Raw genomic sequence first — 27,832 nt, 5'->3', positions numbered from 1 at the left:
GGGTTAGCGAGAGGCCAATCAGAAGTCGAGGTTCGCGGGCTCTGGCTGGCTGGGGCCGTGGCAGGATCGAGAGCCGCTGGAGAGCCGTGTCGCCTCGGCATCACGAGTCGCTGCGGGTGAGCCGGCAGGGGAGAGCGGGGACCGCCTCGACAGCACTGGGGGTGCACCGGGGGGCCTGTGGTGCGACTCTCCCGCAGTGGCCTGGGGACCGGGCGGAGGGGCGGCCGTGGGTGGGGACGGGGTCCGGGCCGCAGCCCCCTGACCCGTGCGCCCCGGCCCCCGACTCTCCGGTGGCGACTGGGCGGAGGGGCGGCCGTGGGTTGGGACGCGGTCCCGGGGCTGCAGCCCCCTGACCCATGAGCCCCCACCTCCTTATTTTCCTGCCTCTGGGGTCCTGGAGCACCCCACTCCCCCCCACCGCGTGCTCCAGCAGGAGGACCTCCAGAGCCCCCAGCCGCCCACTGTGGGGCCCTGGGCTGGGCACAGGGGTCACCGATGTTCCCTGGGCATAACCCCTCTCTGCACCAGGCGAGGTCAGAGCAGGGGAATCTCGGGAGAAGGGCACTGTGCAGGGCGTCCTGAGCCGAGTCTAACCAGACTTTGTCCATCTGGCCCGGAGCGGGGAGAACTCAGAATAACTAACTGCGTTTCCACCAGGCTATCTCCACACAGTGCAGGGTTGAAAGTCCAGACCCCCGGGTGTGGGACAAAGTGTGTGGTATTCACCGGCCGCGTGTGGGGTTGGAGAACGTCTGCTCCCTGGATGCTTTCTCAGTCACTTGGTAAAGCCCTCTGGCCTCAAGTGTAGCCCGACCTCCTCTGGAATTTGGATTCTCTTCCTTGTCCCTCCACACACCGCAGACATCAGGGCACACACCACTGATGAACGTATCTCTTTCCTTGTGCTCATTGACTTTGAGGAGCTGACGGTCAGTGCCGTTAGGGTCATCGTTTGAGTCCTTGTGTACAAAGAAAGGCAATTTTCAGCTCGGAAAGAAAGAACCGTAGAAGCATAGGAAGTCAGAGCTGCCAGGGACTCTCAGGGTGGACCTGTCCAACCCCTACTTAGCAGAGATGTGACCAGTGCGCCCTTTCTGAGGCTCAGCCGTGCTGCTGGGATTAATGACGCTTTGTTTCTCGCAGCAGAGCGACTTTCTGCCCTCAGGGTTTTTTATTGTGGTAAAACACACTGGATCGGCTCAGCTCCTTTTTGTACCAATTCGTCTTTTGATGGCGAGAGCTGCCAACACTGCTTCCCTCTCCTTCAGCGGTGCCAGCCTCGTTGGACGAAGGTCTGGGAACATTTTCTAGGCTGGAAGGGAGACAGCTAGGTTCCTTTTATCTTTAAGGGTTTGTAATTCATATCAAATTCAGAATTACTCTGACATCCTTAATGCTTTAGGAGTTGAAAAACTGTGAATCCAATTCATGTTGGGTTTAAACCTTTCAAGTATTTTGAACTTCAAGTATTCTTACTACTGGCCTTATATCAGTTTATAAATCTCCAGAAGGAATGTTAAAATTTTCTGTGAAGTCTTAAAGCCCAAATACAGTGTGATAGGATATGTTGGTTCCCACAAGTTTCAGGTGCAAGGATTATGTTTTGAAACCCCATTCAGGCTTTGTAACAACATCTTAGTGAACAAGCCTAGAAAGCAAATACTCTGGTCAGAAAGTAAACATGGAAAGTGATTGGCAAGAACGCAGTGACTATGACAGGTGGTAGAAACTGGCCCGTGGCGGGAGCGGCTGGCTGCAGGCTTCGGAGGGGAGAGAAGTCACTTTGGAAAGAGGATCTATAGGAAGACAGGGAGGGGGAGGAGAATGGCATTTTAGGCTAGTATTCTTTTTTTTTTTTTTTTTTAAGATTTTATTTATTTGACACGGAGAGAGAGTACAAGCAGGGGAGCGGTGGGCAGAAGGAAAAGCAGGCTCTCTGCTGAGCAAGGAGCCCGATGTGGGACTTGATCCCAGGACCCCAGGATCATGGGTTGAGCTGTGCACCCAGAAGTCCCTAGGCTAAAATTCTTGTCATCACTTGAGTCATCAGGCATAGACTTGGGGCTGTGGCGGGGAGGGTGTCCTATGGGAGAGCCCCAGTGTGCCTCTCTGAATTTTATCCCTGTCTCCTCACTGGAGTGAGGTGAGCTCTGGCTTTCATAGATCCGAAGTGATTAGACGTTCATGGGCATAGTGTGATCTGGGGAGCTCCGAGAAGGTCCTAAGACCCCACCCACCCTCAGCCCCTTGTCCTTGCCAGTCTCTCACAGGGACTTTTTTTTTTTTTTAAGGTTAAATTTACAAGGAGTAAGATTCACAGATCTTATCCTTAAGTTTCAAGTTTGGACAGATGTATGTATCCGTGTAAACCAGGCATCATTGAGATCTAGACATGGCCCTCCAGAGAGCCCTCCAGAAGCGACAGCTGTTCCGGTTTCTGTAGATGAAAGCTCACTCTTCTTGAGATGCTTCTTGTATGATGCCATCTCTTGAACCGCCATCAGAATCATGCCCTGAAATGCAGCCCACCCGCAGACGTTACTCGTTACCTACAGCTTAGTGTGAAGGGGGCGTTGGAAGAAAGCTATTTTGGAAAAAGAGGGAAGTGAGGGTGCATGGAACTCAAACATTTGGTTCCTGAAGGCTGTTCAGAAGCCCTTCCCTGTGGTATCTGTGTCACGTAGGTGCTTTTGAGGGATGCCAAGTGTGTGCAGTTTTTTTTTAAAGGTATTATTTATTTATTAGACAGAGGGAGATCACAAGTAGGCATAGAGACAGGCAGAGAGAGAGGAGGAAGCAGGATCCCTGTGGAGCAGAGAGCCCGATGCGGGGTTCGATCCCAGGACCCTGAGATCATGACCTGAGCCGAAGGCAGAGGCCTTAACCCACTGAGCCACCCAGGCACCCCTGCAATTTTTTTTAGTGTTTTTATTTATTTGTTTATTAAAGATTTTATTTATTTATTTGACAGAGAGAGATCACAAGTAGGCAGAGAAGTAGGCAGAGAGAGAGGAGGGAGCAGACTCCCCACTGAGCAGAGAGCCCGATGCGGGGCTCGATCCCAGGACCCTGGGATCACGACCTGAGCCAAATGCAGAGGCTTTAACCCACTGAGCCACCCAGGTGCCCCATAGTGTTTTTTTTTTTAAAGTAAGCTCCATGCCCAACTCACGACTGTGAGATCAAGATGTAAGCTGAGATCAAGAGTCAGACATGTAACTGATGGAGCCACCCAGGCACCCCTAGATTTTATTTTTAAGTAATCACTCTACCCAGCATGGGGATCAAACTTATAACCCTGAGATCAGGAGTCACATGCTGTACGCCCTGAGCCAGCTGGGCAGCCTTGTGGAACTGCCCATCATGTTTACTTCCAGCCCTTATTCTGCTTGGCTGTAGAAAAGTGATTCTTTGCAACGTAAAGGTCAACTGAGTTCAGTGTTAATTCATACACTTCAGGGGTGTGCTTAGCTCAGGGCTCTTTGGTGTTCTCAGTTTAGTACTTACTGCCTTGTGACTTGATGTTCTGAGCAGCTTCTGAGTGTCGGACTGGGAGGGTGTTTGTGACCGTGAGCTGACGTGCCTCGTGTCCCAGAGCGCCCTGGGGCATCTGCTTGTGTCCTCCAGGGCTCACACCGTGCCTTGCACACCAGCCCATGCTTCTGGATTGAAAGTGTGTATGGTGAGCTGGACGGTGAGGTTATGATTCAGCGGAACTGGTGGGCAGCAGAGTAAGATCCCTGGATCTGAACTTATGTTTTAGCCCCAAGCTGTCCCCTCTGTCAAAGGGACAATACCATGGGTCCGGGGTCTCGGTGTGTCTCAGCAAAGTGCTCCTCCTGTCACGACCTCAGTCTCCCTGGGAAGACAGCTGCTGGGGGGAGTGGGCCAGGAATGGGACTAGGGCGTGCCAGGGGCTTTCCTACCTCCTGTTTGTGAGGTGAGTTTGAAAGTAATCTATGATGCAAGAATATTTATTCACCTGCCCAAACACCTCTTTCTTTATCCCATTTATGAATTTAATTTTTCAGCTTTATGAGTGAAAATTAATGAAATGCATAGAATCAGGAACGAGCAGCATCATGATGGGTCTGTCTTAAGAAAAATCACTTAAGTAAATGTGTTCATTGTGTGTCCTCTTCCTAGTTGGTTTGTTTTCCCGAGACATAATGTCACACGGAGATGATCAGCAATCCCAGGCTCTTGCCAAACCTACTTTCAGTGACGTACAAGCCTCTGCATTGGTGGAATCGGTATTTGGGTTAAAAGTTTCCAAGATCCAGCCACTTCCCAGCTATGATGACCAAAACTTTCATGTGTGCATTTCGAGTGCCAAAGACACCGCAGATGAGCCAATGGAGTACGTCCTTAAGATAAGCAACACCGAGTCCAGCAGGAGCCCGGAGCTGATTGAAGTGCAGAGCCACGTCAGCATGTTCCTGAGAGCTGCTGGCTTCCCCACGGCCTCTGTGCGTCCGACTGCAGGAGGCCACCTCAGCTCTCTCGTGTCCGTAGGTAAGAGCCTGCCAGCTCACCATCACTGCGTCCACTTATGTTACTGCATTTGAGCTACAAGTAGAAACACTGGGAACGGGCTGATGGCTCCCAGTGTAGGCGTGGGGGACGTGTGGCCTCCCCAGAGTGGAGATGGGGGGGCTCTGATTCACAGGATCTGTTGTAACTCTTCCCCTCAGAAAGGACTTGACGGGGGCACCTGGGGGCTCAGGTCGTGATCCCAGGGTCTTGATCTCAGGGTCACGGATGACCTGGGGCCCCCCGCTTCCCAGTCTTGCACGTCCTCTGAATCCGGGGCCACCGAGCCATCATGTGTGCGTGGCTGGCTCTGGAAACCTCGGGTCTGTCCGTCTGTCCTTTGGACCCCGTGAAGCCTGTGTGTTGCTCTTGTCCTGTGACGTCTGTGGTTCTCCTGGTCATAATGACCGAGCAGGACAGCCCCGGCCATCTCCCTGAGACGTGACGGCATGTGCTTGCGTCCATGCAGATGGCGGCTCTGGAGTCGCAGGCTACCTGCTGAGGCTGCTGTCCTACCTCCCGGGGACGCCTGTGGCCGAGATCCCCAGCAGCCCCCAGCTGCTGTACGAGGTCGGGAGGCTCGCCGGCAGACTGGATGAGACCCTGCAGGTAGGACGTGGGGCTTTGCTCTCTTCTAGGACCTTTGTATTTGTTGAGTTGTGGTCTGTTTCAGTTAACAAACCCAGGGCCGGACTCCCTTTCTCCTCCCGGTGCCTCCTGTGGGCTGTTAGGAAGGGACTAGGGCCGCTGCTATGGGCATTTCTTGACTGCGAGGCCTCTCTCCGCCCAGCCCTGCGCCTCGAGGGAGTGTGGGCAGGATTGCCTGCGTTTCCAGGTGGTCCCTACGCTCTTGGTGCCGCTCCCGGAAGACCGTCTGCATTTGCGGAGTGAGCCCCACACTGTCCGGCCAGCGAGCGAGCCACGGCCAGAGCCAGAGGCCTGGGCGGACGTGTGTCTACGTGGTGGTGGAAACGGTACTGTGGACGACGAGTGTGCCCTGCAGCTGCCCACAGCATGTGTGTACGTGCCCCTTGACCGTGCCTGGCTCCGGGAGAAGAGGACGGGCTCCCCTGTCCCAGAGGAGTGTGCTGGGGCGGGGGCAACACGCACGCTAAGAGGTGGTCTGAGCCACGTGATCTGCATGAGGAAAACACCTCCAGGACCCCCGCTGAGTCCTGCTCATGCCACAGGCCACGTGCCTCTGTGGCCCGGTCGCCCTCGCTCCTGCCGTGACTGTTCTCGCTCATCACAGTTGCCTCCCTGTGGTCAGGCTCCTTCTCCAATTTCCTCTTTGTGCCCATTCAGAGTTACTTTCTACAATTACAAATCCAACCACGGACCCTGTCAGCGGCTTCTCGCTACTTCGATGTGGAGGCCAAGGTCCCCGTGTGAGGCCCCGCATGCCCTGTCCTGCCTGTGTCCCCACAGGGCCTCCGTCCGTCCGTCCGTCCTTCTCTCCATCACTCCTTGTGGATCCCCGACGGGCCACTCTGTCTCACACGTCTTCACGTGTGTCTTCGCACATGCCACTTTCTGAGCTACCGGGACCTTTCCCCGTGCAGCCAGACTCCCACGCATCCTTCAGCACGTGGCTTGGGCGTCGCCCTCTGGGAAATGCCCCCTGGACCCCTCCCTTGTTGCTGTGCATAAACAATCACTCCCTCTTCTTGCGACTTCTGAACTCCGACCTCCTGTTGCTGGCCTTGCCGAGCAGCATCCCGGCTACCTATGCTACGTAACAGACCATCCCCAAACTGAGCCTTCAGACATGGATTTATTTCTTGTGTCTCTGTGGGTCGGGGTGTGGATGGGGCCATGCGTGCAGCCGCACTCAGTGGGGTGCTCGGCCGGGGGCGCTGTGGTTCTCCCCCACGGGGGCTCTCGTCCCCCAGGATGGCCCCGTGTCCTCACCATGAGGCAGCTGGTTGCCGAGAGAACAAGACGGGGACAAAAGTGGAGACAGATGCTGGTCAGATTATGAGATACATTGTCGTGTATGACACGAAAGGGTTTAGGGAACTTGGAGGGTTTTTATTTTTATTTCCCGGGTTTTTTTTAGTTTAAATTAAGTTAATTAAGATATGACGTATTATTGGCTTCAGAGGTAGAGGTCAGGGATTCATCAGTCGCATGTGACAGCCGCGCTCGTCACCTCATGTGCCCTCGCCTGGAGGGTCTTCAGACGGGCACAGATTGCGACGTTGCGGCACTCCGTGGACCAGTGTGGTGGACAGGCTGGCAGAGAGCCGGAGTGGGCGGAGCGCGTCTAGGAAGCGAAGGAATCATCAGAGAGAAGCTGACTGAGGGCCGGAACCCATGAAAGCTTCAAGATACATGTTGGAGACGGAGCCGGCCGGATTTGGTGATTGATTTAAAGTTCCGCGATGGGACACAGAGGGGCTGAGGAAGACGCAGGCTCTAACATGTGTGCTGGGACCCGGCGCCGTGCACAGGACGGCAGTCACCCCCGACGTTGGTCACAGGGGAGCCCCGTGCCGCGGGGGAAGCTCGCCAGCCTCCGTGGACCTCACGCCGTGCCCCCTCGTGGCTCCCGGGGTCAGCCCGTCGACGGTGTCCTTCCCTGTGGCTGCTGCTTTAGAAGAGTCACCAGAGCCTTAGCGGGAGCTCAGTGAGAGAAGGGCCGGGGCACCCCAGCCATGAGACGGAGGAGGTTCCTATGCCCCCGTCCCAGAGCCCCTGGGGCCGAGCAGGAGACTTCCTGTGTGCCTTCTGTCCCCGTGTGCCATGCAGGCGCGTCTGGTAGGGGAGGTGAGGTCTTGCTGGTTTTCCCATCTGACAGTCTGTGTCCCTCCTCTGGGATGTTTGCGTTTAACCTAGTCATGCCATGGCCCCCGAACTCTGGCTCGGACGCCCAGGAGCCGGAGCTGCGACGCTCACGCTCGGCAAACCTGTACCGGGCGCCCGTTAGGTGTGACGTCTTTATTCATTTTATTCTTTCCGGTCTTCGTTCGTCAAACGACCGCGCGGCTGGTGTTGACACTCAGGTTTTACCGTGAAGGAAACAGATCTGCAATATTAAGCGGAAGAGCCTGTTGAGACCCTGCTGTGTCGGACCTTGGGGCCGGGTCCTGTCCCGCACCTCCTGCTGGAGCCCGGGCCCTCTCCCATGGGGTGTGTGGCTGGCAGTGCCCTGTTTTAGGAGCCGGCCCAGAGTCCTCCCCGGGTGGACCATGGCTCCGTCTATTGTGCTCTTTACAACGGAAAGGAAGAAGAATGCCCGGTAAACTTTCCAGTGGTTCCGAACAGGGTCAGCGTTCTTTCTCTCCCGTACCTTGTCCACTCATACCTGCAGTCCTGTCCCCCAGGGACACAGCTTCTAGCAGCGTTGTCATGCCGAACGTTCCTGTGACCTGGAGTGGCCCTTGGCACGTCATGCTGTCAGGAGGGTCAGACCGTGTCCTGTGAGGATGACTGGGCACTGGCAAGCTTGACTCTGCCAGGAGGACACTCTGGGGGGCAGGACCGCCGTCTGGGACTATGTGGTGGCCAGTCAGGTGGGAGATGGCCCCGATGTCATCACTGGAACCAGGGCCGGGGACACAGTACAGAGACAGCTCGGCTCAGCGACAGGAAGCCCACAGAGCCGCTCAGGCATGAAAAGTCGCCCCTGTGAGAGGTGCTCTGACCGAGGCTACTTAGCAAGTCCGTAGTGGTGACAGTGGAGCCTGGTCCAAACTCCAGGCCTCGAGAGTGGATGGCAAAATCCACTAAGAGGAATGTTTCTAAAGAAGTAGAATAAAATCCAAAACCCAGCATACATCCCATGGGCTGGTCCACATGCTGCTGACGGAGGCCTGTGTCCTGGGCTGTCCTGCGACACGGCTGTCTCGCTTGAGAAGTCACGCCCAATGGACGGAAGGGCCCTCAGCGCCCCTCCGCCCGCGAGTAGTGACTTCCCTCGTTATCCTGTGTGTCGTGATGGGCAGAGCTGTTTCGAACTCCATATAGAGTGGCCCAAGGCTAACGGCCTTGGCAATTCTAGAATTTTCTATCCCGGGAACATTCATTTATTTGGCAACTGTCGCTGGAGCAGCCTGTTCTTTGAGCCGGGCACCGTGGTAGGTGCGGGAATGTGGAGCTAGCCGACGGACCAACCCAGAGCACGGCCCTCGCAGGAGCTTCCGTTCCCGTGAGGCTGGAGAGTAAGGCCAGAGGGTGAGCTCTGGAGAGCGGTAGCCGCACGTGCTGTGGGCTCCCGGGGAAGACATCAGCGCGGGGAGGGGCAGGAAGGACCGGAGGGGGCTGATGTTTCGGGTGCGGTGGCTGGGGGGGCCTCCCACAGAAGGAGCTGGTGGACGTTCACGGCCTGGCTGTGTGTCCAGGGGAGCAGCGAACGCAGAGGCCGTGGGGTGGAGGTGTGCGGGCACGGTCCTCCCCACCGGGAGGCCGCTGTGGCTGCAGGAGAGTCCGCAAACATAGTAGAAGGTGAGGTCAGACAGGTCACGGGGGGGTGGGGGGGTGGCCGTCGGGGTCAGCAGAGTTCTTTCTCCATGCCTCCAGCTCCCGCTGGGGGCTCCAGGAAGTCCCCCTCAGCTATGAGTGAGATGGGGACGTGCCCTCAGAATGACAACTCCTGGTCAGGTATGCCTGTGTGGGGGGGTTAATGGAGCGAGTCGGTGAGCGCGGGGGCGCCGCGGGCCCCTCGGACCGAGCCTGAGAGGGCGGTCTCTCGCCCACCCAGCTGTCCCTCGTGGCCGCTCTACCTGCCCAGACTCTCAGGGCTCCTTGTCTTCGGTTTAGAAATTCCGTCACCCAAAGTTAAGTCATCTTCGTCGGGAGAACTTCATTTGGAATCTGAAAAACGTCCCTCTTCTGGAGAAGTACCTGGACGCCTTGGGCCAGAGCCGAAACCGGGAGATTGTCGTACAGGTCATCCAGCTGTTCAAGGACGAAATCCTGACCAAACTACATCACTTCCGAGAGTGTGAGTACCCCCGATGGGGGAAGTATTTTCCTTGCTGTTTACACTGGCATGTTTAGAGCATCAGAAGAGCCTGGACATAGGACTCAGTTTCACCAAGTCTCAAAATGGGGCCAAGCTTGCTTCTCGTGCTTTAAAGAATGGTACTTCTACTTCCCTTAAAATTGCCACATTTGAGATCCTCTCCAGACCTTATGTGATCACACCTTCCCCTCCCTACTGAATTCGCACTCACTACATACGTGTTCATAAATGAGGTGCCATGACGTTCTGCATGTTTTCCACTGTTAGATGGGATCAGGTGGTCTTACTGTTCTGAAACCTGCTTTTCTCCATCCAGGTTAATCATTTCATATGGGTTCTAGCTCATTTCGCCCATTGTTGCACTAAGTAGTATCCCATACTACTCAGGTATGCGCCACCATTTATTTCAATGTACTGTGCTATTTTCAGTCTCTTCTCTTGTCGATAGAATTTTAGGTTGTTTTTTTTTTGTTGTTGTTCTGTTGTGGGGTTCCGGTGAGCACACTAGTGTGTACCTCCTTATGGATGTGGGCGACAGTTTCTCCAGGTGGAAGCAGCTTTTGACGGGGCACGAAGCACGGGTCAGAGGACCAGGCAGGAAGGGCACTTGCTGCAAGCCTGATGAAGGCAGTAGCCTCCCTCCTGCCTCTGCTTTCAGTAGGGCCCAGCTCTGGCTGTCGTCACAAAGTATGGAGATGAGGTGGGGGGCTTCCCATGGTTCTGGAGGCTGGAAATGTGAGGTCCAGATGCCAGCATGCTCCGTTTCCTTCCCAGGCCCTAGCCACCTTCTCTCCGCATCCTCACGTGGTGGACAGAGAGCCCTGCGCTCTCCCGTCGGTGTCTCTTCTTAGAAGGGCACTAATCCCACCATGAGGGCCCCACCCTCATGGTGCATCTAAACCCCATTACCTCCCAAAGACCCCCAGCTCCAAACACCACCACGCTGGTCGGTGGGCTTCAACATGTCGGCCGTGGGGAGCCGTCACAACTCCATCTGTAGCGTTTACTTCGTGTAAACATAACGCAAGGCGGTAGCATAAAAATAGAGTTGACTTCCCCCATCAGATCTGCACCCCCTGCTCATCACCTCATGAAAATGGTATCTGCCATTCACCTCGCTGATCTCGCCGAAAACCTGGGAGTTGGCAGCCTTGACTGTTCTTTGTCACACGCTTCACACGCGCTCGAATTCTCCTGGTTCCAGTTTCACTTTCCCACCTTTACTGCTCCGCCGGTCCTCGCTACCCTCGCTTCTCGTCTGCATTACGGGGTGCGCGGCCCCGCGCGTGCTGAGGTAGGACTGCTGGGCCATAGGACAGGTCTACGTGCCGCGTGACGAGACGCTGGCACATGGCTTTCCGGAGAGCCTGCGTGACTGTGCGCTGCTGTCAGCAGAGGCTGCTTGTGTCCGCTGCTCCCCATCCATGGTGTCCTCACAGTCTGACCCCCTCCAGTCCCGTAGGAAACAGCGATTCCTTCGGTTTTGCTCTCCCGTTCCCCATGTATTGGCCATTTGGATAAACTCTTTCGTGAAGTGCCTCGTCAAGTCTTTGGTCAGTTTTCCAGCTGGGATTTCCTTCTCAGTGATTTTAGAGGTTCCAGATAGTTCCTGGACACAGCTCCTTTGTTGGTTATATGTGTTGCAAATATTTTGTTCCATTCTGCCTTTTCACTCTCTTTATGATGTGTTTTGATCAACGGTCCTGAGTTTCTTGGTTTCATATCCGTCTGCTGCTCCTTGGTTAGTGTTTTGTGCCTTGGGTCGACATTTCCCCTACCTTGTGGTCCCGAAGATATTCTCCTGCATTATCTTACTGAAGCGTTACAGTTTTTCCCTTTCATTACACGTCTATAAACTGTCTGAAATTTATGTATGGTGTAAACTTTTCTTGTGGTTGGTAACGTTTTCACCAGCATTTATTAAAAACCCATCTTTTCTCGCGTGGCTTTGCAGTACCATCTCCGCTATAAACCAAATGCCTGAGGCTCTCTGTGTCGTCCCCTGTTCCCCTTGCCCGTCTCCGCTCCTGCACCACACTGTGTGTCAGCTTGGCAGGGTCATGCTGCAGTGACAAGGGGCCCGTAAGGTACTGTGCACTGCGGTAGCAGAGCTACTTCTGACTCCAGCGGCCTGTCCAGCGTGGACTGTCTTGGGTTCTGTTCTGCGGACTCTCACGCTGGGACCGAGATGCGTGGGATGGAGTGCTGCTGTAGCCGGGGAAGGGGAAGCTGGACACAGTACACATCCTTGCATCTCTGCCCTGAAGTGATGTCACTTCTGTTCAGTTCGAAGGGCCAGAAAGTCCCCTGGCCATACACAACTTCTTGAGGAGCAGAGAAGTACAACCCAGCATGTTCCTGGAGGGAATGTAGCTGGACTATTTGTGGGTGTTTCTAAAGATTACCACACTATCTTAATTTTTTTAACTTTTAAGGTCTTGTAGCGGGTAGAACATGGCCTCCCACCTTCTTGTTCTCTTGTAAGAGGGTCTTGACTATTTGGGGTTCTTTTTACTTTAAGTATGTATCAATTTTGGAATCAGTGTGTCATATTTTTACAAATTTTTGTTAAGATTTTGGTTAGGTTTGGATGGAATCTCTATATAAATTTGGAGGAAATAGGTAGGATAGCTTATTTACACTTGTTTATGTTACACTTAGAAGATGGAGGAATCTAATCATGGACATTGGCCCGTCTCTGCACTCACAGAGATCTGTAGAAGATGGTTCTTAGTTACCCTTCTGGTGTGGATTTCTCCTGTAGCTGCACTGTGGGCAGGGAGCATGGGTCCTGTCGGCGCTGCCCAGGAGAGCTTATTCACTGGTGGAAGTGCTCTGTGTCTGTGTGGTCCGTTGCAGTAGCTTCTAGCCACCATGGAGCACCTGCAGTGGGACTCGTGCCACTAAGGAACCAGAGCCTCATTTTATTTAATCTGAATGATTGTGAATGACATCACATGGCCGACGACTACCATATGGGACAGAGCAGCTTTACGTGACTTCAGGACTCCCAAATTTGTTAAGATTTATTCGATGAAGCAGCATTTGGTAAATTTAAAAAATGGTCCATGTGTGCTGAAAAAGAAAGTGTGTTCTGTGGTTGTTGGGTGCAGTTATGTATATGTTAGTCGGTCAAGCTCGTTGCCCTGTTGTCTAAATTCTCTATTTACTGATATTTTTGTCTGTGTGTTCTAACAATTATTGACAAGTGTATTTTAAGTCTCTTGCTGTGATTGTGGGTTTCCTGTACTTTTTGTGTATCTCTGTCAAAATGTGCTTTGTATATTTTCAGGCAACGTGCACATAAAATTAGGATTGTTACCTTACTAGTGAACTGAAGCTTTCGTCCATACAGTTTCTCTCTTTACTATTTGTTTCCTTTGCCTCAGTGTCCGCTCCCTGGGATACCGTACAGTTGTGCAATCCTGTCCTGTACTCTCGCCTCTGTCTGTCTGTTCCAGTTCTTTCTTTTCTTCTACTCCTCTTCTTTTGACGTCATTGTTTTTGAGGTCATTCTTTTCGTAACTGTATTTCTTTCTGTCCAGAAGTTTGGGAGCTGTATGCTGTCATATGTGACCCCGACTTATCAAAGTGTAATGTGATCCCAGACAACATAGGGACCTAAAGATACCTTGAGTGCATTTATGTCTGTCCTGGCTTATAAGCCACTGATTTGGTAAATGTGGTGAACTTCAGATCCCTACTTGGGGCCTCCAGAAGACAACGCTACTGTTGTTTCATAGTCAGGTTTGTTTACATTTACTTATGTGTTGGTTTCCTCTCCTCCAGCCTCAAGCTTCCTGCCTGGCCTCATTTTGTTCCCGCCTAGAACACATCCCCTAGCATGTCCTCCAGTCCAGTTCTCTAACGGTGAACTCTCTGATGTCATCTGTCTGAAAATGCTTTTGTTTTCTCTTCATCCTTGAAGGATATTTTCATAGCCTATAGGACTCTAGGTTTTGGGGTTTGGGGATTTTAGGTTCCACTCTCTCCTAGCTTCTCCATTCCTGCTGAGAGGTCAGCTGTCGGTCTGCAGCCTTTGAAGACCACCTGCCTTTTCCCCTTTGGGGTTCTTGTAGGATGTTCTCTTTTTCTTAAATGATTTTTTTTCTTAATATGCTTGGGTTTCTCAAACCTGTATGTGGATATTGTCTTTCATCAGTTGTGGGAGCTTCTTGCCCAGACCGATTGTGTTTTGTATTTTTTCTGTGCCTATGCTGCATTTTAGATATTTCTCTACCATGTCCTCTAGTTTATCGATTCTTTCTTAAGTTATGTCTAGTCTGTTATAGCCACCCACTGCATTCTTTTCTCATTATGTTTTCCAGTTTTAAGAAGTTCTTTTTTTTAAAGATTTCTATTCTTTATTTGACAGACAGAGATCACAAATAGGCAGAGAGAGAGGGGCAGGGGGAAGCAGGCTCCCTGCTGAGCAGAGAGCCCAATGTGGGGCTTGATCCCAGGACCCTGAGATCATGACCTGAGCTGAAGGCAGAGGCTTTAACCCACTGAGCCACTCAGGCACCCCTAGAAGTTCTTTTTTAATTAAAAAGTGTTTTACATTATTTTTTGTTCCCATATAGTTACCATACAGTGTCACATTAGCTCAGCTGTACAATACAGTGATCCACCATTTCCACATATGACTCAGTGCTCATCACCATAAGTGCACTCGTCAGCCCCTGTCACCTGCCTCCTAGAAGTTTCCGGTTATTTTTCTAGAGTCACTACCTTGTGTCCAGAGAACATACTATATATCAGCACGCAAGGAAATCAGGCACCATGAGCAAGAGCCAAAAGAAGCTCATTTGAGGGGCCTCCAGCCAGCTGAGTCCATAGAACACACGACTCTTGATCTCAGGGTGGTGAGTTCAAGCCCCATGTTGGGTGTAGAGAGGACTTAAAAACAAAAAAATCTTAAAAAAAGAAACTAACTCAAAACTAAATCCAAGACTGTGGTAACCAGAATGACTGCTCTGTCCTCCTGCCTCTCTGGACCTGGCCATGTGAGTAGTGGGGTGTGAGCAGGCTTGTCATCCTTTTGTGAGTTCGTCATGTCATGTCATGGACTTTCAAGTCCTGTGGTGAGCCTTCTCCCGCACCCAGCAGGCAGCACGTACATTTCCTGTCCCCCTAAGGGGTAAAGCACATTGCCGACCTGGAACACTGTCCACGGACCCGAGGCTGCGTTCCTGCTCACTGCATTTCTGTTCTGTGTTTTAGAATATAAGTCGATCTTGTTCTTGAGGTTGGCTCTATCTTTATTTTCTTTTCTTATTTTCGTCATTACTATGTATATTACACACAGGAGGCTTATCAGAGAACGAACTCACTCTGCCATCTTGATCAGAATGCCTTCTCTTTCTTTAATTCTCAAATTCAACAACTTTTGTCATTTCCCCCCCAGGCATTGAATAGCTCTATCATTTTTTGATAGGCCAGTGGACAAGGGATAGAAGCAATAAAATGCTTGTGTAAGTATAGATTGCGTGCTTGAAGTAACGTAACTCAGTGGTTCTAAAATCCCATTTGATTGCATAAGATGCACCGTTCCTTCACCTCTGAGGAGGAAGAAACCTTGCCAATGAGACTGTGACACAGCGTCTGTTGTATCATGCATCCCAGTTTCACAGATGTGTAGTTTAGAATCTGTGGTTTCCAAAAATGTTCATTGTTTCTGCATGTCACCCACTGGGCTAAATTACTTAAGCATGAGTTACGTGATCCCAAGTCACCTAGAAGAAATCGGCATCGTACTCAGGAGTGGATGTTACTTTCTATCACACACTTACCTGAAAGTACGTGACTCACCGCTTCATGCTCCTGGACGTCCCTGTGTCTCCCTAATCCTTAGCCAGGGTTTTAAATCAGAATTTCTCAGACTGTTCTTGAGAGAAAACAAGTGTGGTTTTTCCCCAGCGCCTGCTGCGTGGTCCTGCTGTTCGTGACCGGATCACACCCTGCACCACACACGATTGACCGTGGGAGTCCGGTAACACCAAGCTGGTCTGTACTCTTAATGACATGCACGATCACACTCTTAGATGACAAATTGCTGTAAACACTCTCAGTCTTTTCTAAACATGCTCAATGTCTGTTTTTATCTCATACATGCTAGTAAGAGTTTGTGGACCATCAGTGACCACAGACCCCCCACTTCTAGTGGTACTGACTTGAGATCAGTGTCTAATTTAGTAATCAAAGGACTGGGAGAACTCACAATTATTTGTCATCAGACTTCTTTTTTTTAGAAATCCTAGGTTAAAATAAAGACACATCTGGCCCATTCTAGGACTCTTGGCTTTTTCTTCTTATTTTTTTTCCTTTAAAAAATTTTTATTTTTTATTTTAAGCCCTCTCTACATCCAACATGGGGCTTGAATTCACAACCCCAAGATCAAGAGTTGTACACTCCACTGACGAGTCAGCCAGTCTCCGTTAGGACCCTTTGTTTCGTACGATAATGTGAACATACATATATTCCTTTTGAACACTCTCCATTCATTCTGCCAGCAGTCAGAACCACGTGTTTGCAGCGGCCAGCCTGCATCCTCTAGCCTCGTACTGATAGAAGCAAAGCAAATACAACCACTAAAATTAACTGCTTTTTTTTCCCTTTCAGAGAAAATTCTTTTATTTCAGGCAAAATAGGGTTTGACTCTACCTCTGGACTGCTCATCACAGCTGAGTGGCAGTGCCCCAGGAACAGGAAACGGGCAGAGAAGGAGCTGGGGAATTTCATGTTTGCCCGTGGCTTGATTTTTCTCCTTGTAGGTGTCAATCATGGAGATCTTAATGACCATAATATTTTAGTGGAGCCCAGCAAGTCAGCCTTTGGCGATGCTGTGTACCACGTGTCTGGCATTCTGGACTTTGGTGACATGAGCTATGGCTACTACGTGTTTGAAGTGGCCATCACCATCATGTACATGATGATTGAGAGCAAGAGTCCGCTGCACGTGGGAGGTCACGTCCTTGCAGGCTTTGAGAGCGTCATCCCGCTGATGCCCGTGGAGAGGAGCGCCTTGTTTCTGCTCGTGTGTGGGCGCTTTTGCCAGTCCCTGGTCATCGCAGCGCACTCTTGCCAGCTACACCCAGAGAACAAGGACTATCTCATGATTACTGCGAAAAACGGCTGGAAGCGCTTGCAAGAGATGCTTGACATGGGCCGGAAGGCTGTGGAGGAAATCTGGTTTGAAACTGCCAGGTCCTATGACTCAGGGGTCTCCATGTGACTCAGGGAACCTTCACGTGAGCTCCGATCGTGGAAAACCCAAGGGGACCTAATCAAATTCTATGAAAGTTTTTCCTGCTTGGTGAGAAATGAACTCACGGAACAGACCAGTGCCTGTGGAACCACGATGGCCTTCCAGCGATCTCAGGACCGCTACTTACATGTATGCAAGTGCCCACGAGCAGGTGCGTCCCTCTGGGGTCCAGCTTGCCTTGTGGGTAGAACATGCAGAAGGGTGGTTTTGAGTCAGATCATCTCTCAAGGACTATCCAGCCCTGAGCTCAGTGACTGTTCTAAACTTTAAAAGGAACACATGTGTATGGATAGATTCATGTATTTTAAATAATTGGGTGTAACACAGGGACCTGGTTAACATAGCCCCAGTTCCGTGAAGCCTCGTCCTATCCCCCCACTTCGCTAAAACCTCGCTGTGCTCTGTCTTCGTTGTGGCACATCACTTGGTATCGTGGATTATGGCCATCACGTGGGAGCTCTTGGAGGGCAGAGACTATGTCGAATTATTTTTTTGTCTCTTGTCCCTTTTTTAATACAGCGCTTTCCTCGTGGTTTCAAAAGGTATTTGTAAAATGAACGTATGCTACGAGAAATGTGTGAGAAGGCACAGACTAAGAGGCAGACAGTATTCATAAGAAGAAGGGTTCGCGTGCTTGAGAGGACAGCAGTTGAAACTGGGCCTGGATGGTACTGGACCTGCCCGTAAGCCAAGGGAGACCCCTGGGCAAGGCCGCCGACTCCTGAGTGAGGGGCCCGAACATCACTTCGTTTTCAGCTTGAGACTAAGAGGGTCTCTCAGCAGATACTGCAAAAGTGCTCTCCTTTGTGGTCCTTTTCATATGAACACATGATGTCTGCGAACCGCAGCTCCCTGCACACTGACGTGCGTGGTACCACGGTCTCCTTCGCTGATTTTTCTTCATGTCTCCCTTTGTGCAATTCAGTAAATGGCTTTACTTATTCTTGTGGGTTTGTCTGTTCTCCAGGAGATCTCAAATCTCCAGTCCTGGCCATCCAGGCTTGTCTTTTTCCGTGTATGTGAACAGACATCGCTTCTCCATCTGTGAAGTGGACTCATGAGACGAAATTCAGTTGTGGTTGGTAGGGTTTATGATGAATAACAAAGACACTCCTCTTACTCTACCATTCAGGGGATTACAAGGGTTTTAGAGCAGAAGGAAACCCAAACCTGTATTTATTATATCACAGTATTTTACATGCATTGTCTCATTTAATCTCCACAACAAACCCACGAGGGAAGTAGTGCTGTGATTAATCCCCATTTTCTTACAGAGCCAGGGTCCCAGTCCTCCCTTCTCTCACCCACCGGGCATGCACGTGTGAGCACATCTGTGTTAGAATCAAACGAGATCACTCACGTGAAAGCACTTATGCTTCTGAAATTTAAGGCATTGTATATATTTTTTACAAAGATTTCATCATCATTTTTTAAAAGTAACCTCTACCCACAACATGAGGCTTGAACTCTCAACCCCAATATCAAAGCGACTGAGCCAGCCAGGTGCCCCCATTGTTTTTTTTAATCTAGCTTGACCATTCCGGAAATTGGGGACCAGAAAAAGGAACGGAATCGTGGATTTCACTCCCAGACCACTGTTCATTCTCTTGAACCATGAAACTCTACGGATCTCCTTCTTAATTGCTCCTGCAAACATGGGTTCTCCTTCACCGAGTTCCTAATGCAGATGTTGCTGGCCACGATCTTGATGTTTAAGTACGTACGGGCTTGCATCAATAGTGTACTACTTGGTGTTTGTCCTTGCTTATCTCCAGTCAGTTCCGTGTAGTTTTAAACTCTGGTGGCATAGGGCCGCCTGGCCGGCTCAGTTGGTGGAGCCTGTTGACTCTTGATCTTGGGGTCATGAGTTTGAGCCCCACATTGGATGTAGAGATTTAAAAAAAAAAATAGGTAAACTTAAAAAAACCCCATGTCTTTGATGGCATACATTGAATAGTATTCATTTTCTGTTGTTAGCTCCGTACCAGGCCCCTGGCACACCCTTAATAAATTGCTGGGACGAATGCATTTCCACAAGAGTCGATCCCTGGTCCTTTCATCCACGGAGGGGAAAACCCAGTTCTAGATTTGGGGATCAATGCCGTATGCACAGCAAAGACTCTGCTCTTGCTTTTTCTGTCCAGGCTCTTATCCCCTCCAGGCTACAGAAGCACCTTACTTTCTGGTATTCTTATCCTTAATCTCTCCAACCTACCTCCATCCTTTTAGAGACAGATTAAAAACTCCAGCTGCATATTGCCGTGTGACAATTTAACCAAAAACTTAGTGGCTTAAGTCTCAGTCATTAGCATCTCATGGATTCTGCAGATAGAAACTCAGGCACCAGGACAGCTGGTCTCTGCTCCCCAGATGCTTGGGCCTCTGTTGGGAGGTGATCTGGGGATTGGGGGAAATTCAGTGACTGAGGATATCAGCAGCAAACTTCACTCACGTATCTGGCAGGGGATGCTGGGACCTCGTCTAGGCTGGTGGCAGATCACCTCTCCATGTTCGAAGAACGAGCATCCCAAGAGGACAAGACAGCAATCTATCATCTTTTATGACCTACCGCTGGAAGTCACAGCATATGACTTCTGTTGTAGTCACAGGCCCAGGGGACTCAAGGCGAGGGGACACAGGACCTCCAAATGGGAAGCATCCATACCATATTGTAAAAGGAACATGTGAGGCCTCATCATCCTAAAGCATCACTTTAATGCTTCCTGTGACCCACAGGGGGAAAAATTCTGGCGTTGGAGGCATCTACGAATCGGCCTGATGTCTCTCCTCCTTCCCTTCCTTTGTTGTCTCCTTCATTCTGCTCAGACTCAACTGCTCTGTCCCCCAAACTGATCAAACTCGTTCTCTCTTCTGCTCTTTTGTCTCACCAGATCTTTCTTCCGTCGACCTGACATCCTGCCTCTCACTTGGGCCTGAGAACGCATAGTGACCCACCAGCGTGGGGCCCTGTGCCGTTTTGCCTGGCTCACCTCCTCCTGTGCCCGGGAAGCAGGAGCGACAGCAGAGGCCTCATACACGGCTCATTCCCAGGCTGCCTCCTCTTCAGAGTCCAGTCCCCCAGGAGTAATTTTCCATCCGGCCTGAAGAGCCCGGAGCCCCTGCCCTCTGGGCCTCTCCTTGGAGGGTACTATAAGCCCATGACTCCGTCTTAACCCAGATCTGGCCAAACATGCGACCCAGGGGAACTTAAAGCACGAACAGTAGGTGGTGGACGGGAGGATGGGAGCCGCTGGGAGCAGGGCAAAGGAGCGGGCACCGAACAGACACCAGACGGGGTCAGCCGAGCCGAGTGCTGTGCGCGCTGCTGGTCGGTATGGCCCTAACTCGGGCGGGCCGAGCGGGGAAGAGGCTGAGACCAGGCGTGGGCCCCGCCGGGGGTGCGTGGGCCCATCCCGGCCTGCTCCGTGTGCCCGCAGTGAGAGCGGAGGGCAGAGACCCGCAGGCGGGACGCAGAGCATCTGACGAGCTCGGGACCAGCCCCGCCGAGCAGCGCACGGCCGCCGGCGGGACGCCCCACGCGACAAGCGCGCGGAGTGTCGGGGAAGCGGCAGAGGAAGGGCCCGGGGCCAGCACCGGTCACAGGGTCCGCGCGGAGGACGGGCTCAGCCGCAGCACAGCGTCCTCGCCCGGGGCCCTTCCGACCCGAAGGTGCGTGGCCACTGGGGGGCGCGGGGCGCAGGGGGGGCGCGGGGCGCGGGGGGGCTCCCGGCGCCACCCGGGCACACAACCCAGGCCTTCACGGAACCGAGCGGAAGTAGAAGCCAGAGTCGCCGGCGCTCCTGCTGTAGTCGTCAGCTCCGGCCCCGCTCCCGGACTTCCGGGCCAGCGGCGGCCCCGCCCCCGTGCTCTGCGCACGCTCGGGCGCCATATTGACAGCGACTGCTGGACCGTGGCGGTGGCGGCCGGTGTTCTTCCTCGTGAAGAGTCTCGGTGGACGTCTCCACTCTTCCGTGTCCCCGCTGGTGAGCTTTTGCCCCTGGGCACCCGCGGAAGGGTGGCCGCCTTCCCCGCGGCCGGGGCTCGTGAACGTCGCGGCAGAACCGTCTCGGCCTGCGGCCGCAACCGAGGCGCCCAGGGTGCCATGACTCTGCACCCGCTTCCTCGGCGACAGGCCGGCCGTCGTGGGGCTCGCCTGCGGGGCGCGCGTCTGGGTCGGGGCCGGGGCCGGCGTCCGAGCTGGGATCTAGCGCTCTCGTCGGGGTTGGGACTGGGGTCCCAGCTTGGATCTAGCGCGCTCCTTGGGACCGCGTCCATGTCCATGCTTGAGTCTGTCGCTCACGTCCGGGCCGGAGTCCAAGCTTGGAGCTAGTGCGCACGTTGGGGCCGGGTGTGGGGTCCCAGCTTGGATCTAGAGCGCACGTCGGGGCCGGGGCCGGGGCCGGGGTCGGGGTTCGAGCTGGTATCTAGCGCGCAGGTCGGCGCCGGGGTGCAAGCTTGGACCTAGTGCGCACGTCGGGGCGGTGCGGGGCGCCCAGCTGGGACCTAGAGCGCACGTCGGGACCGGCCCGGGGCTCGAGCTGGGATCTAGCGCGGACGTCGGGGCGGGGGTGCAAGCTTGGACTTAGTGCGCACGTCAGGGCGGGGCTGGGGTCCCAACTTGGATCTAGAGCGCATGTTGGGGCCGGGCGGGGGCGGGGGCCCGGGCCCGGGGCCCGTTCGAGCTGGGATTTAGCGCGCGGGTCCGGCCTGGGTCCAGGCTTGGACCTAGTGTGCACGTCGGGGCGGGGCTGGGGTCGGAGCTTGGATCAGGCGCTGCGATGGTCCGGGCGGAGGCTGGGGTCTGAGCTGGGATCTAGTGCTCCCGTCCCAGTTGGGAATTGGGCTCCGCGTCCGGCGAGCTCTGCCGAGTCGGGACTGGGGTGGGGGTTTGGTGCGCACTCTGGGGCTGGGGCCAGGGTGGGGGTTGCACAGGTGGTGTGGGGGCGTCACTTGGGAGGGTGGGTACCCGAAAGTTGCCCTGCTGGAACTGCACCGGAGGTGCACAGCGGGGCTTGTGCTCAGGGCTGTCCTTCCCTTTCCCCTGCTGGCTAGTGTACAGCCTCCTAACTGGTTACCTTTCTCCCGCTCTCCTCAGCTACAGTGATCTTCCTGAATGTCATCCAGTTCCTGTGGCTCTGTGGCCCACAGTCCTGCCGTGGAGCCCCGTTGCCCGAGAGAGAACACTTGCAGTTTTTACTTGGGTTGGGGGGCTTTCAGGGTTGGGGTCTGGCTTGGATTTCTAGCTTATCTCTCTAAGCTTGCTTCTCAATATTCTGGGATTTAGGAAAATGCGCTTTGCAGTCTGAAGTTTGGCATTTACACTAAATTGCACTGAGCCCCATTGCTGGCTTTTGCAGGAATAGTAGGATCGCCAGCCCTACCTCCTCTAGGCTGGGACTCCGCATCGTCCTGGAGATAGCAAGCCTCAGCCTCTTCACTCGGTGCTCGAGGCTTGTGCGCGTCGGAGTGCATGCTCAGCTCTCTAGCTCCTTCAGGTTTATTTTAAGTTTAGCAGTTTGTCTCTCACCATTGAGCAGGCGTTCTCCTCGGCCTGGGCTGCTCTCCCCGTCTACCCATATTCTTCCTCTTAGGCCCAGTGGTTCCCAGCCTTATTTGTCTCTTCCATGTCTAATTTGAACTCATTTATTTTTATTTTTATTTTTGGTAATTGTTTCTCAAAAAGCAATGGTGTCTGCCTCCCTCACCTGAGTACCAGATTGTAAGCTCTGCAGGGAAGGGATTGGTGTTCCCTGTTTCGGGATTCCAGCATCTGGCCTCGTGCCTGCTGCATTGTGGATGTTGGATGAGTGAAGGGAGTGAACAAAACAGATTTTTCTTTTTAAGTCAGAAAATGCTCCTTAAATTGTTAAGTTTCATTTTAATAATGATCTTACTTTCTTCTTACAGGAATTACGTGAAGTTCAGAAAACATGGTGAGTTGCTACGCATGCCCGTGAGCTGTTGCCTGATAATTGCTATTGCTTGTGCCTCTAGACTAGCATGAGGAAACGGGACGGAAGGGGTCTTCTTCCCTGTCAGTCCCTCCCGCACAACTGAGCTTTGCATGCCAGCGTGTTTCATAAGATGGTTCGTGGGCTGACTTCTGCTGGGCAGGACTCACTTGCCTGTTTTCCTCTGCAGTCTCGAAGATATGACTCCAGGACTACCATATTTTCTCCAGAAGGTAAAATCGAAACTGTTTAAGCTATCTCAAATTTAAAAATGTCTGTAGAGTGTTGAACTAAAAAGGGGGGTGGGTCTACAGACTTTTTTTTTTTTTTTTTTTTTAAGTTTTATTATATAAGTAATTGTCTGCAACCCCACATGGGGCTCAAACCACAACCCTGAGATCAGGAGTCCCATGCTCTACTGACTGAGACAGCCCAGGCGCCCCTATGTAGGAAATTTTTTTTTTAATCCTTTGCTAAGTTCATCGTTTTTGTACTTTGGGCTGATTCTGGACACCGGGTTGGTCGGGTGCCTCATCCAGGGTGAAAGTGAGGCTCTTGCGTGTGTCCTGCCAGTGGTGTGACTGACTCCCTGGGGGCCGTGCTGCTGGGTACTCACTGCTGCTGTCTTGTAGGTCGCCTGTACCAGGTGGAGTACGCCATGGAAGCTATCGGGCACGCGGGCACCTGCTTGGGGATTCTAGCGAACGATGGTGTTTTGCTTGCAGCAGAGAGACGCAACATCCACAAGCTTCTTGATGAAGTCTTTTTTCTGAAAAAATTATAAACTGAATGAAGTGAGTGAGATCTTAGGGAACGGAGTGTAAAATGTCTCACTTTCTCACGCAGTGATATCGCACATATGTTGGGAGAGCTGTTCTGTGTGTCAGGGTGGAATTGAAGAGAACGGTTTTTACCTCTGAGGATTTTCTGCCTTTTAATTATCTTGTGTGAAACCTCCTCGAGCCCCAGACCTCGTGTTACCCTCTTGAAGCAGAGCCAAGCCCTCCGTGGGGAACCGAGTTGTGTATTGATAAGACTCAGGCTTGGTAGTCCCACAGATCTGGGTGAATTTAGGAGCTATGTGACCCTACACCGATTATTTAATGTCTCTGGGTCTCAGCCTACCGGAGCAGTTAAGGCAGTTTAGTGAAATGAAATAAACACAGACAAACCAGCGCAGTGTGCGGCTTGTAGCAGGACCTTTCCAAGCATTGTTCAGAGCGGCTGCTCCGGAATTCTGTGGAATTACACTGACTCTTACCAAACCACAGGCCTCCTGGAGGTTGTGGGGACAGTTCAGCCAAGCCCTGTACCCTCGGTGATGGTGGGGTGTGTGGGACGTGGCAGCTGGCAGCGAGCAGGGCTTGCTGATTGGTCCATCTCCTCAGTGGTGGGCCAGGTGATCGCTGCTACTGGGCTTCTCTGATGGCCTGTCCGAAGGAGTGCTGTTCCCTCCCTCTACAACGTCACTGTCTCAGGCTTGCCAGGCAGGACAGAGGCTCTCGAGTCTGTGGGAGAGCCGGGGCAGAACAGGGGATGAGGGCAGAGGTAGAACTGTCCCCTTCGTGTGAGCCTAGCCCTGGGCTTCTAGGCAGCCTTAGAAAAGGCCCTTCCTGTGGGTGCCCTCCCCTTCACCTCCATCAGGCCAGGCCTCAGGAGGGAGGAGGGTACAGAGCAGCCTGTCTCCCTATCTGGTAAGACCTCTCTCGCCTTTGTGATGAGTCTTGGGATTTACTTTAGCTTCTTCATGGTATTCCCTTGCCTGTTCACAGGGCGGGTGATGGTAAATACATCTGTTGGGGAATTCATGGGTGCATTTGTTTAGTTTTCACGGGAATGACATCTGGTTGAAAGTCTGTAAAGATGAAACTTCTGTCAGTGGCTTTGGAGCAAGGGTGGTGCGTTTCTGACCCGAACTCGCAGACCTCTCCTGCTTACCGATCCTGTCTTCCTTTTCTCAAGGGACATGGCCTGCAGCGTGGCGGGGATCACTTCCGATGCCAACGTTTCTCACTAATGAGCTGAGGCTCATTGCTCAAAGGTATGCTTGTAGATAGCATTGGTGCAGGTACCTGCATAGTGGCCGTATTTCTAAGGAGGAGTCATTTGTGCAAAGGTCAGAGTCATTAAAAAATGTATTCCTGGAAAATTCAAGTTTTCTTAGACCAAGGTTTGTAACATGTACTTCCTCTAAGCATATCACAGTGCGGCATGCTCTCCTCCCCTCTTGGAATCACAAGGTAACTGTCCCTGTGGCACACATTTATTTCCAGAGGGTGTGTTTGTTTGCTTAGGGTATATCTGTGTTTTAGAAAAACTGTTAATATGTCAATTTCTTTGTCGTAGGTATTTATTACAGTATCAGGAGCCGATTCCTTGTGAGCAGTTGGTCACAGCGCTTCTGTGACATCAAACAAGCTTATACACAGTTTGGAGGTACTGAATTTTTTGAGCATCGTATTCCAAAGTTAAACCATTTTATGAACAATAACCTTTTTGAAGATGCTAAAAGTAATTGAAAATTAAATAAAACATTTTGCATAAATTCCTGCTTCATGAATTAACTGGCTTCCGCTGTGTAGATTGTCGTATGTCTTATTAATAGACTGCTGGAAGGCCGTTTTCAAATCTGGAAACAAATTGCTTTCTACATAATAATGAAATTCAGCACCAGTCTTCTGTGTCTTTATTCCTTTTCCTGGCTGTGCCCAAATCCTAGAGACAAAAGTGGCATTTTGGCTGGCGCTTATCTGTGATGTTCAGAAAACAAAGCAGTTTATGAATGCTTCACTTCACAGAGAAGGCTGTGGTCCCCCTCCTGGGCTCAGGGAACCATAGCAATCCCGGATTCAGATCGCTGACAGGTTTGGCTGTTTGCTGTTGCTGTTAAAGGAAAACGTCCCTTTGGTGTTTCGTTGCTCTACATCGGCTGGATAAGCACTACGGCTTTCAGCTCTACCAGAGTGACCCCAGTGGGAACTACGGAGATGGAAAGCCACGTGCATTGGGAACAACAGTGCTGTGAGTACTTTTGTGCTGCGGTGTGAAATTGAGCAAAAGATCAAAGAACCACCACAGTTTTCGAGCGGCCGTGAGTACAAGACTACTCTAAAATAGCTGCTGCGGCCCTGACGTGATGGCAGCGCACCTTTGATCCTGCTGACGAGGAGCTCGCAGGCACCGCTGATCCCCCGGGACTTCCCATCTACCTTTGTAATGAAAGGAAATGCCAGTTTTCAGGAAGAAGTGGAAACAGACGTAGTTATTTTTCATATCCTAGTTCTCAGACCCCTTGACTGCTGTCACGGACCCCTTGCAGGCCTGGGGAGGTCCAGGTTCCAGACCCCCTCGTCACCCCACCCCATGTCTCCCCTCCCTGCCATTAGGGTTGTGCGTGTTGGTTATAGTGCCCACCAGTGATTCAGTTGTTTCTCTTCTGACCAATCCGTATTCCAAAAAAGTGCAGGAATTTAAAGGAAATTCTTTGTTGATTCTCCTTTATGTCTTATAGGCAGCTGTGTCAATGTTAAAACAAGACTACAAAGAAGGAGAAATGACCTTGAAGTCCGCACTTGCTTTAGCTATCAAAGTCCTCAATAAGACCATGGATGTGAGTAAACTCTCAGCTGAAAAAGGTAATTGGTGTTCACTCCTAACCGGCTCACTTGAGTGAGAGAAGCCATTGAGCGGCTCCTGTGTTTGCCCTGACGTGTCCGAGTTCTTTGACGCCTCGGCCTTAATGAATTGAGCGGCCTTAGACCTGTTTCCTAAGTGAGGATGCTAAGCCTTCGTGAGGTTCGGTGCCTTGACCATAATCCCACCCTGTGTTCTGAGCGTGAGGGCTTGGGCCTGAGTGTTCTCAGTGTTCCTGGTTAGAGATCTGAGCTGTGCTTTTGGGTTCATAACCGATCAGTTTCTCGACAGCCTGCTCTGTGTGTGCGTGTACGGACGATAATGTGTGTGTACTTACGTGTTCATCTGTGTGCTATGGTGTGTCTGAGGGATGACATTCGCATGAATTGGGGTATCCTCTGTTCTTTAAATCCACTGAATCTTTTATGTTAGCCCACGTTTGCAATTTTAAGTACTTTATTTAGTTTAAGCTCTGTCTTCATATAAAACTATTTCTAAATAAGGTTTTCAAAAATTAGGGTCAGTTAATGGAACGATTTAGTTTAGGATACTTGAGCCCCTGGTGTTCCTTAGAAAATGCAGTCGACTTGCAGCCTGTCCTGTCATGTACTTCTCCCTGATTTCAAGGAGGCAGTACCCCGTTTCCCCTGCTCAAAAAACTCCTTCTCCTTTGGTGTCAGTTTACTTTTCTTGTCTGTGGTCATGGAAGCCTGCTTTTCATGCTTCGTTTGAAGAGCTTTCCAGAGTCCCTGAAAAAGGCATGTGATTACTGGTTAGAGACTCTGTGCCTTCAGGGGCTCCGTGGAGGACATGGAGGCTCCCGCTGGTGTCGCAGCTAATGGCGGGCCAGCTAGAGCAAGAGGTTGGCGTGCTCTTTGAAGGAAAGTGACAGACTGGCGAGTCGGAGGTCGGGATTGGTGAGGGACCTGTCAGTAGGGGCGTGTGTGTGTCGCTGGGATCGGGACAGGAGGGAAGGTATTGTTGCTGTGGGAGCGGCCGGGAGTCTGCGTAGCGCTGGGCCTGGGCTCCGGGGGGGCTGGACTCTGAGCCGTTTGCCGAGGGCGTCCGCCCCTAACCGCGTGTGCTCCCTTGCAGTGGAGATCGCCACCCTGACAAGAGAGAACGGGAAGACGGTCATCAGAGTCCTCAAACAGAAGGAGGTGGAGCAGTTGGTCAAAAATCACGAGGAGGAGGAAGCGAAAGCCGAGCGGGAGAAGAAAGAAAAAGAGCAGAAGGAGAAGGATAAATAGGAGGACCCAGGGGTTTCGTAGCTCGCGTGGAGTCACTTCAGGGCCCTCGCTGTCCTCCTTCCCAGCCCGAGAAAGCCCTCGCTTGTTCTCGCCTGTGTGGGGAGACGCGGGTCGTACCAGCTGCGTCGGGTCCTCGCCGTCTCTGTCCGGTTGAGTCCTGCAGCGCGATGGCCTGCTGGTCGTGGACGCCCTCGCCCCTCCTTGTTTTGGGTAATAAAACTTGGAAAGAAA

The 27,832-nt window shown here is 52.1% G+C and overlaps 2 protein-coding genes across 11 annotated transcripts; both read left to right on the top strand.

Annotated features, from left to right (window-relative positions):
* Positions 1 to 20,733, top strand: HYKK (hydroxylysine kinase). Of its 10 annotated transcripts, none has more exons than XM_047738881.1 (6): positions 27 to 116; positions 2,292 to 2,559; positions 4,147 to 4,515; positions 5,003 to 5,142; positions 9,295 to 9,478; positions 16,142 to 17,710. In XM_047738881.1, the coding sequence occupies exons 3-6, from the start codon at positions 4,170 to 4,172 to the stop codon at positions 16,732 to 16,734; spliced, it is 1,263 nt and encodes a 420-aa protein (XP_047594837.1). In that variant the 5' UTR covers positions 27 to 116; positions 2,292 to 2,559; positions 4,147 to 4,169; the 3' UTR covers positions 16,735 to 17,710. The 10 variants fall into 10 exon arrangements, 8 of the variants coding, with proteins under 8 accessions (XP_047594836.1, XP_047594837.1, XP_047594838.1 ...); XM_047738882.1 differs by lacking the exon at positions 27 to 116 and adding an exon at positions 749 to 929; XR_007128892.1 differs by lacking the exons at positions 27 to 116; positions 2,292 to 2,559 and adding exons at positions 2,573 to 2,704; positions 5,420 to 8,709 and having other exon boundaries at positions 16,274 to 16,399.
* PSMA4 (proteasome 20S subunit alpha 4) lies at positions 20,617 to 27,832 on the top strand. Its single transcript, XM_053447861.1, is given in 13 exon segments — positions 20,617 to 20,750; positions 22,675 to 22,700; positions 22,909 to 22,951; positions 23,351 to 23,516; positions 24,681 to 24,726; positions 24,728 to 24,759; positions 25,065 to 25,119; positions 25,121 to 25,154; positions 25,611 to 25,649; positions 25,652 to 25,702; positions 25,705 to 25,739; positions 26,230 to 26,353; positions 27,447 to 27,832. Coding segments are annotated over 12 exon segments (783 nt in total). The 5' UTR covers positions 20,617 to 20,750; positions 22,675 to 22,697; the 3' UTR covers positions 27,602 to 27,832.

The sequence above is a fragment of the Lutra lutra genome, chromosome 7 (assembly GCF_902655055.1).
Source record: "Lutra lutra chromosome 7, mLutLut1.2, whole genome shotgun sequence".
Lineage (NCBI taxonomy): Eukaryota > Metazoa > Chordata > Mammalia > Carnivora > Mustelidae > Lutra > Lutra lutra.
Note: the sequence above shows the minus strand (reverse complement) of the source record. Positions and strands in the feature narration are given on the sequence as shown.

Bases quoted from the DNA above. Each gene is read 5' to 3' on its own strand.
- HYKK (XM_047738879.1), top strand. The intron at 4,516-5,002 runs GTAAGAGCCTGC...GCGTCCATGCAG, and splicing joins CAGCTCTCTCGTGTCCGTAG to ATGGCGGCTCTGGAGTCGCA. The intron at 5,143-9,294 runs GTAGGACGTGGG...TCTTCGGTTTAG, and splicing joins GACTGGATGAGACCCTGCAG to AAATTCCGTCACCCAAAGTT.